Here is an 8,957-nt window from a genome sequence, read left to right as displayed (position 1 = left end):
CTGAAATATATTGAGTAATTTTTCTTCACACGGTAAAATATGTAATACGATAAATCAAATTGTAATGGGATAACTGCACATTGGGATAACTGAACAAAGCAACGCTTTATGGTGAATGCCATTGCACCAAGCATCCATTTTTCAGAACACTGTCGAATATACCAACAGTGTAAAAACTCTTAACCCCAAATTTAAATCAACATAGCCAAAGAAAAGAACTTAAAAAAACAGAAAAGATTGCCTTAGAGATGTTTTATGTGGTTCTCGTGAACGTAACGTATTCTGGCATAGCCTAACTTTATAACCTATCTTTGTGTATGGCAAAACAGAACGCTTAGGGTGTGTAGAGACAAACGCTTTTGTAAAAAAAACATCCGGTGTTGTGTGACTTGCTGTAGCAATTACGCATTTGGTTTAGCACTGTTGAGTAACGCAAGCGAAAAGTAGGTTCTGAAATAGGTATTTAGCCCAGGGACAAATTAGCCAGAGCTCGTTCTGTTGCACAGCGCGTTTGCCAGAATAAATTTAATTGTTAGTTATGGCAAGGTAGCCTATAGGCACAAATTAGCCAAAACTCGTTTGCAGAGGTCGTTTATTCTAATTTATTTTTTACAGCTTTGACCAAATTTGTAGTAAAGGATCTGAAATATTTGTTAAAAACAGTATTGCATAAAAAGTGATATAACATTAGAAGAATGTTTCCATATGAGCTTCAGAGTATTACAAAACTTTTGCTAGAGGTGATCAATCATGGCTTAATATGTAAACATTCGTCAGACATATTAGTGCAGTAGTTGTTATTGTTTAAAAATGATAAAACAAAGTCGAGACAGAAAGCAAAGAAGTGTTCAACAAGTCGAGATAAAACGGAAAAACTTCGATAACAACAAGTCGATACAAAAAGGAAAAAAGTACGTATACAAAAAAGGATTCATGCGGATTAGATAACACCATTTACGCAATGCATGCCCTTAGCCAGGGGTGGCGAACAGTCAGCGACCAAAAGCCACATTTCTGATGTGATAACCACAAAGAGTCAAACTTTACAAACAGGCAGAAATTACCATAAAAAACGCCGTTTCTACTACCATACATCGATACAGAATCTTTGCTCAACCTTTTATTTTATCATGTTACAAACCGACATGAAAATAACATAATAATTTAGTGTCATGTGTTTTACAGATATTAGGTGAAAATTTAAATACATCCTTGTCTTAAGCAATTCTCTTGGAATATGGCTGACATTCAAGTGTTCCAATAAGCTGTTTATCTTAAATTGTGTTGGTAATGACTAAACTTATTACTTGTTACATATTAAAACATACTGGTATAGTGGCTGAAAGTTTGAAATGCGTCATTGTACCAAAGCAAACGAAATTTCACGATGATCGATGTTACAATCGAAAATAAAATCAAATGCTACAAGAACCAAAGAGCCGCATAAAACCAATTAATGAGCAACATGCAGCTCGCGAGCCCCGTAAAGGCCACCACTGCCCTAAGCACTTCTCTTTTCCTTTCTGTTTCGACTTGTTATCGAATCTCACGTGCTTAACATTTGATTGATTAGATCACCTTTAAAGAAAGCCATAGTTTTCTTCTTATAACTTGTTTTGTTTTCAAACTTTTACCTAATCTGAACTGCTTTCATATGTTTTGGACTTCTTTCATTAATTTAATTGTTACTTTGCTTTGTATATGTATTTTACTTAACATAAGTGACATGACAATATAGGCGAAATATATATCCACTTGAGAAATATCTGATCCTAGTTTTTCTCGGGTTTTCAATTTGAGTTTTATTGTTAAAATACGGGTCAGCGAAACAATGATCGACAAGCAGAAATCTGCAACAAATGGTTTTGGATTTCGTAAAGAGACGCCCTTTTATTTGTTGTTGTTTTCTTTCCGAATTGAGTTTTTGTGTTATCTACTTTTGGTCTATAATAGTTTCTAAAATGTCAGAAAATGTGTCGGCAGAATACTTTGGAACCGGTGATGTTATCGTATTTGCAGGTCAGATATTACCGAATTTATTAAACTATATAACTGTTTCCAATTATCAAAATTATCAAATCGTTTTTCTAATATTTTCTTGTCATCGTTTTAAGTTTTTATTACACTCAGGTACGTTGGTTCTTTCTGGGCTTATTGGAGTCTATTTTGCCGTGAAGGACCGTAAATTAAAAAACTTGGACAACTACTATTATGGAGGAAAGGAGATGAATCCAGTAACGTGTTTGTTTTTTTATCTTATAGGTGTTACTATCTAACTGTATTATTATCCTTCTACCGCCTGGCTTTATAAAATGCAGTGTTCGTTAAACTGTATTTTGAATTCTCCCAACAAGTAAAATAAATTTAAGAATTATTCGACAAAAACTATATAATTACAATTAAATTAAAAAATCAGCTTTTTCAATTTTTGTAATTTTAAAATTAGCTTTTAAAATTAGACGTTTTTTTGTTTTATGGGAGTTTTCATTTTTACAGATAGCTCTTGGTATATCGATATCTGTGACTATCATATCTGCGTTGACGGTCATCGGTCTTCCGACAGAAACATATGTTTACGGTCTTGTCACTGGCTGGTACGCGTTCGCATTCATCGTTCCCACCTTTTTGGCCTGCGTGTACTATATTCCGCTGATGCACGGCCTGCAACTTAACACATTATACGAGGTAAAGTTTAAGCGATCAGAAGATGTAGTATAGGTACTGAGTAATAGGCCGCTGGCTCTTAAGGCGAGAGCTGACGACTGTATATGGTCTCTTACACGTTCCTTATTACACCTGGCTCCATGGAACTTCTTGAACTCAGAATCACTTTATTCTGTTGACATTGCTCGTTGAGTTTATATTCACTAATCTTGGTACGCACTTTAACATATCACGGTGATTCAAGCCGCTAGTATAAAAGCCGTCTAAAGTAGGATGAATCATGAACGCTGATAAAGCTCGGTTCGAGTGCTGGTCACGTGCATTGAGACATCAAGTTGGGCAATGGAATAGGATAAGATTGAAAACTACTCCTCATTGCTACAAAGTAAAAACATGTTGGCTAAACCGCGAAAACAAGAGAAATTGTACAGCTACAATTTAAAGCAGAGTTTGCCTTAACCCTGTGGTTCTCAACCTTCCAAGATACAATAAAAAACACAAATTCCAGTTTAAATAAAGGAAGTTATATTGACACTTGAGTTACGCTTTGTTGCCACAGATCTAACAAGACCTCTTTTGGTTGCCTTAAAAAGTAAACGTGTACCTAGTTAAATTTAAAACAAAATTTTAGCTAATTTGCATAAGTAGTTAACTTAAAACCCGACGAAAACAACCAATACTGAACAACCCTTTTTATTTTACAGTATTTGGAGTTAAGGTTTCACCCGATTGTGCGTCAAATCGTTTCTGGAACCGAAGTCATAAACATGGTTAGAATTTGTTAATGTAGTTCGTATATCGATCAAAATTTGTTATGACTAATACCGATATGTACGTTGTGCACCGATAACTATTGTTTTGTTTTAATGCTTTTTCAACCTGTTAAATTTCGTGGGCTATGACATGATGCACCCCTGGATCTTAACAGTTGGGAGGTTTCGAAACTGCGGTTTGCCTTTGTGAGCGGATAAGTAATTGGAATGTTCACTGATTTCTGATCACACTTGATTTTGCGGCTCATTTCGATTTGCATTGTTTTAGGTGGCTTTTTTATTGAACTTTTAAAGTAACCCTGTTATATTTTTAGCTTGTGTACATGAGTGTGACTGTGTACGTCCCCGCTCTTGCCCTGAATGCAGTCACGCCGATTTCTATGCAATGGAGCATTTTGTTAACCAGCGGCATATGTACGCTTTACACTACATTCGTGAGTATATATGCAGAATGCGCCATTGTCATTTGTATAGATTTTACATCATTAACGTGTTATTGTAGGGCGGCATGAAAGCAGTTGTTTGGACCGACGTTGCCCAGGCTGCTATCATGTTCATAGGGGCGCTTGCAGCGTTGGTGAAGACTGCTATGGTGGTTGGGGGAATGGGAGAAGTCATGCTGGCAATTGAGAGAGGAGAAAGAAATAACTTCTTTGAGTACGTTTATTTAATTCTCGCTCGACTCGGATTACAATTCAGACGTTTGACTCACACATGTGTCGAATTAGTAACATTACGTCAGCAAGAAAAAAGTGCTGATGGATTCAGCAGTGTCGAATTTGTTTAAATGTCTATAGGCGACTTGTACGTAATGCTACGTAATGACCTCCGTTTAATTAATATACCTCGTTGGCATATTTAATAACAATTTTGTGCACAGCACCGCGGAGCCCTGGGTCATCAGATAAATTTAAAACACACCCAAAGCCTTGAAATTCGCGTACAATGATGTACAGCACGATTTAGTTGGCAACAAACCGATTTGTACGCCAAAAGTGCGTTTTTTGAAACATCTCATTACAGTATGAATCCTGATCCGACCCGACGAAGTACGTTTTGGACAACGTTTATTGGTGTAAGCCTCAGCTACTCGGTCCTGTCTTGCACAAGCCAGCCAATCTACCAGAGATACTTGGCTTGCAAATCTGTCAACGGGGCCAGGATGTGAGTAAACCGAAGATTCCTAACGTTTAAAGATTGCAATAAAGTTTATTTGTAGCCTTATATTATATTTGTAGCCTTATATTACAAAATCTTGGCATCTAAATAATCCTCGCTGCTTGTTTAAATGAATAAGAACACCATGTGTTGTTCTTACTGTTTATAGATTAGAAACATATGAGAATGATAGTGATGAAAAAATAAAAAGATAAAACTTTTACGCTTTAAGTTTGTCTGTTAACTATGCCGTTTCTTGCAGACCGTACAATTGTCGTATAGTGTCTGAGTAATCACACAAGCGCAACTAAGCCTCATATTGTAACCTAAAAAAAATTAACGAGCGGCCTCAGAAATCTAATGGAGTTTTGTTTGCAGGGCTTCGGTAATTGCTATTTTACCGAAAGCAGTCTTATCAGCGATATCGATACTAAGTGGTTGCGTGGCGTACGCTTACTTTGAGGGCTGCGACCCTTTAAAGTCGGGAAAAATCAGCAAGAAGGATCAACTGTTGCCTTACCTGGTGCTCGTTGTTTTTCGAGAGACCCCGGGAATGGCCGGATTCTTCGTGGCAGCCGCTTACAGCGGAACCATGAGGTTTATTGTGAATTATAAAGTCTTAAAGTGTCTAAATTTTGTGGAAAACCAGTAATGGTAAATCGTAAATAAAGCAGTATAACTTTTTATCGCTTGCACAATACTTATGATAAACGGTTAAAACCTAACGATGAGCCTAATCCTGACCCAAATTCTACAACCCAATGCTAACACCGATAGCGCAACAAATAACTGAATCAACTTACAAACCGATTGTTCGTATTTCAGTACTGTGTCTTCTGGGATCAATGCGTTAAGCGCACAGCTTCTGGAGGACTTTGTGCTTGTCAAGAGACCGAACCTCGGTCACGGTTCAAAGCTCGTTATTGGCAAATTATCAGGTGCAGATAATTATTTTTTTGTTCTATCAGGTTTGTTATATTCTATTGTTTTGTCAAAGTTTGCTGAAGTACAACATTTAATCAACTTTCCACAGATCTTAAACGTATTTTCCAACTATTTTCGTTTAGTGTTTGTCCTTGGTATGACCGTGACAGCACTCGCCTACGCCGCTTCCATGTTGACGGGAACAGTAGTATCTCTGGTGATAACGGTACGTGGAGCGTTGGGTGGTCCGATCCTCGGTATCTACACTCTGGGGTTATTTTTTCCGTGGGCCAATGCAAAGGTAAGCAAATTGAACATAGTTTAAAAGTTGGTAAATTGTTTTTCAGGATACGATGCAAATAAAACGTTTATCTGGACAATGTTTTTTTGAAGGGGAGGGGATCTAACTTGATTCACCTAAAAAAAAATTTGCTTTCGTGCTAATCGTAGTTTTACATAAAAACCTCAATAAAAAGAACTTGTTAAAATTATCAAAATAATTCTTTTAAACGTTATGTTGTTTGAAAGCCCAATATGAATTTAGTAAGGCTTAAAAATTATTGCACGAATATACAATCAATCAAGCATATGTTGGTTTGTCATACGTCGGTTTACCTATTATAACATTATATTTTTTCTAAGGGAGCGATTATAGGTCATATTACGTCTTCTGCCATTATGATCTGGATTGGAATCGGTGGTTTGTTGGGAGGGAGATCCCCTGAATCCCAAGGAATTTTGCCAACTTCGATTGAAGGATGCTCGAAAAATAACGCGACCAACTTCACTACTCAAAGCAGTTACAAAATATATGACACAACTCGTTACACGTATGTTTTCGATACGACGAAAGGAATAAGTAGTATTACGTCAGTAATAGGAATAAGTAGTATTTACGTCAGTAAGTACTTATAGATCTAGCAGTGTCGATTTTGTTTATATGTGTATAGGCGAATTGTACGTAATACCCCATTATGACACTCGTTTAATTTAAATAACTCGTCGACATAACTGACAACAGCTTTATGTACAGCACCTCAAGGCCTCCTGATGAACCATATTACAATCCGATATACTCTTTGTCTCTGATGTACACATGCCTTATTGGAGTTCTGCTAACGATTGTAATTGGTCTCAGTGTTTCATTTTTGACAGGTTAGTTTGTTTATTTTCATGCGCAATAGTTCGGATAGTCGCTAACATTACCAGTCTTGACTATCTGCTATGAAAGATTGTTTACGATTTTACGACACAAATGGTATAAATTAAAAAATATGGACTTGAAAAGAGTACTATAGCCATATACATTTTTCACGGTAAAACTGTTGGTTGTATGTCAAACAATATTTTAACTCAGAAAGCTCTTCATTTGCAATGCAGGAGCAAATGATCCCAAACATTCCGATCCAAGACTCTTTACTCCTATTCTGGACAACAAGAGACTTCCGGAGAAAGTGCGGAAGTTTTTCCGCTTTGGGGTTCCGTTACACAACGAAACAATCACGGAAAAGAAGGATGGATTTGTCACTGACCAAAGAAGTAGCATGAAAGACAAACAAAACAAACAATCGGAAATCGAGATTGTTCTTTTGACAAATAATCAAAAAGACGTCGACATACACCTCGATTGATGTATTGTAAACAATCCAAAAATTATTGTTTATTGAGAATATTATACAATATAATAAATGAATATAATCTGAAACCTATTGAGTAGGTGTTTCTTTACGCGGTAAAAATGTAATACGATAAATGGAATTGTAATACGATAACTGCACAGTCTTTGGCGGCATGGCCTATAGATTTTATATGTATAAAAAACGACACTTTTAACGATAATGACGATTCAAAAATATATTGCTTGTGGGCACTCGCTTCTACAAAACGGCTGGTGGTGATTTTACAAACGTTATATTTGCGGTTGAATTTAAACATTGAGAGAGAATTTCCAACATTTTCGTTTGGTGTTTAAGCGTGTTGTCACGAAATTTAATTACTGTATCTTGAATGTGTCATTTAGGTGATGGCATTTGATGCCAAAATCAGCAGTCTTATTGTACTATTCGCACGTGGAGTTCTGATCGCGCACATAGGCTACTGAGGTAAACTTATTGAACGTACAGTAAGTACTAATTTGTCGTTGGTTTATACGCAACTAGACGAAATACCCGGCGTTGCCCAGGTTAAATAGGGTATTTACTTGTAACAGTAATATGCAGCCTTTTGCTATAAGCGCGATATATTATGTGCATTCGGGCGATTCGTCCTTGTTTCGTGCGGATAAAAATTTTCCGAAATAAAACAGGACGAACGGTTCTGTTAAAGGTTGAAAAGCACTGGTCCATAGCCAATTGTGATGGCAGATAAATGTGGTAATCAGCATATATCGAAAAAGTAATGTTACGGATAATAAGAAGCATAAATAATGCAAACATAGTTATTTAAAAGTCATAACAAATTTGCTTATGCCTAAACGTTTGCACTACGTGTCACTAAATATAAATTTTAAATTATTTGATGTGTTTCAAATCATGTCATATCGTGTGTCTAAAATCGGTTAACTTATGCTTCCCCACAATCAGAGTAATGTGTTTTTTTGTGGTCGTATTAGCTAAAAAAAAGTTTTGTGTCTAAAACAGGTCACAAAAATCACTAATTCACAAGTTACCAGCATTGTATAAGCTTGCTAAAGCCGCATATTATAGCCAATGATTTAAAAAAATTTGGGGTATCATCAAACCAAATTGTAATGTTGTGTGTTTTTTAAACGGAGCTACTAAACACACAACCTTGGCTGAACACGTCTCGCATATTTTACCTAACGGAAACCAGTGACATATATCGTTGGAAAATCACCAACAAACGTCAAATTGCGCGAAATTCAAGCAAATGCGCAAATACCATATTGCATCCAACGAAAGAAAATCCCTTTTGAAAAGTAAATTTGTTCATTCAAACCGCTGCAATAAATGCGATATTTTGCTAACTTAGTCTAAATGTTGCGTAGTTTATACTCGGTTAGGGTTGCTGTACGTATTCTATGCAAGTGTCTTAATGCCTCATGAAAGAATGTTAAACGAACAAGCTGAAATCTACACAACGCCCGTCCTTTCGAGTTAACATGCAACCAATGTTGTATGATGTTTTTGAAATGGTACGACTAAATAATCGACTATCGCACACAACACTTGGCTATGCATGTCATACATCTTTCAAGTTTAGTATACGACCCGTGTGGTAGCAGTATTTGTTCGACGTCCAACGAAAGTAAACCTCGTTTGAAAAGTAAATTTGCTTATTATGTTCAACGTGCGACAACAAACGCGATATGCTGCGAACTCAGCCTAAATTTTGCTTAGTTAAACACACTTCCGAAAGTTTCACACTTAAGTCTTTACTTGGAACGTTGCACACGTTCGGTTACAATAAATTTCATAC

At 36.4% G+C, this 8,957-nt stretch overlaps 1 protein-coding gene across 1 annotated transcript; it reads left to right on the top strand.

The window, feature by feature from the left end:
- Positions 1 to 1,961: 1,961 nt before the first annotated feature.
- On the top strand, positions 1,962 to 7,150 carry LOC146169289 (sodium-coupled monocarboxylate transporter 1-like). Its single transcript, XM_083386423.1, has 12 exons — positions 1,962 to 2,019; positions 2,131 to 2,234; positions 2,497 to 2,685; positions 3,752 to 3,871; positions 3,940 to 4,094; positions 4,461 to 4,601; positions 4,974 to 5,192; positions 5,421 to 5,533; positions 5,663 to 5,820; positions 6,162 to 6,349; positions 6,553 to 6,674; positions 6,900 to 7,150. The coding sequence occupies exons 1-12, from the start codon at positions 1,962 to 1,964 to the stop codon at positions 7,148 to 7,150; spliced, it is 1,818 nt and encodes a 605-aa protein (XP_083242549.1).
- The last annotated feature ends 1,807 nt before the right edge of the window (positions 7,151 to 8,957 follow it).

Source organism: Ascidiella aspersa, chromosome 1 (assembly GCF_963924565.1).
Source record: "Ascidiella aspersa chromosome 1, kaAscAspe10.2, whole genome shotgun sequence".
Classification (NCBI taxonomy): Eukaryota; Metazoa; Chordata; class Ascidiacea; order Phlebobranchia; family Ascidiidae; genus Ascidiella; species Ascidiella aspersa.
The sequence above is the reverse complement of the archived record's forward strand: the minus strand, read 5'-3'. Positions and strand labels throughout refer to the sequence as shown.

Bases quoted from the DNA above. Each gene is read 5' to 3' on its own strand.
- LOC146169289 (XM_083386423.1), top strand. From the start codon at position 1,962: ATGTCAGAAAATGTGTCGGCAGAATACTTTGGAACCGGTGATGTTATC. The intron at 2,686-3,751 runs GTAAAGTTTAAG...TTATATTTTTAG, and splicing joins AACTTAACACATTATACGAG to CTTGTGTACATGAGTGTGAC. The intron at 4,095-4,460 runs GTACGTTTATTT...ATCTCATTACAG, and splicing joins GAAAGAAATAACTTCTTTGA to TATGAATCCTGATCCGACCC.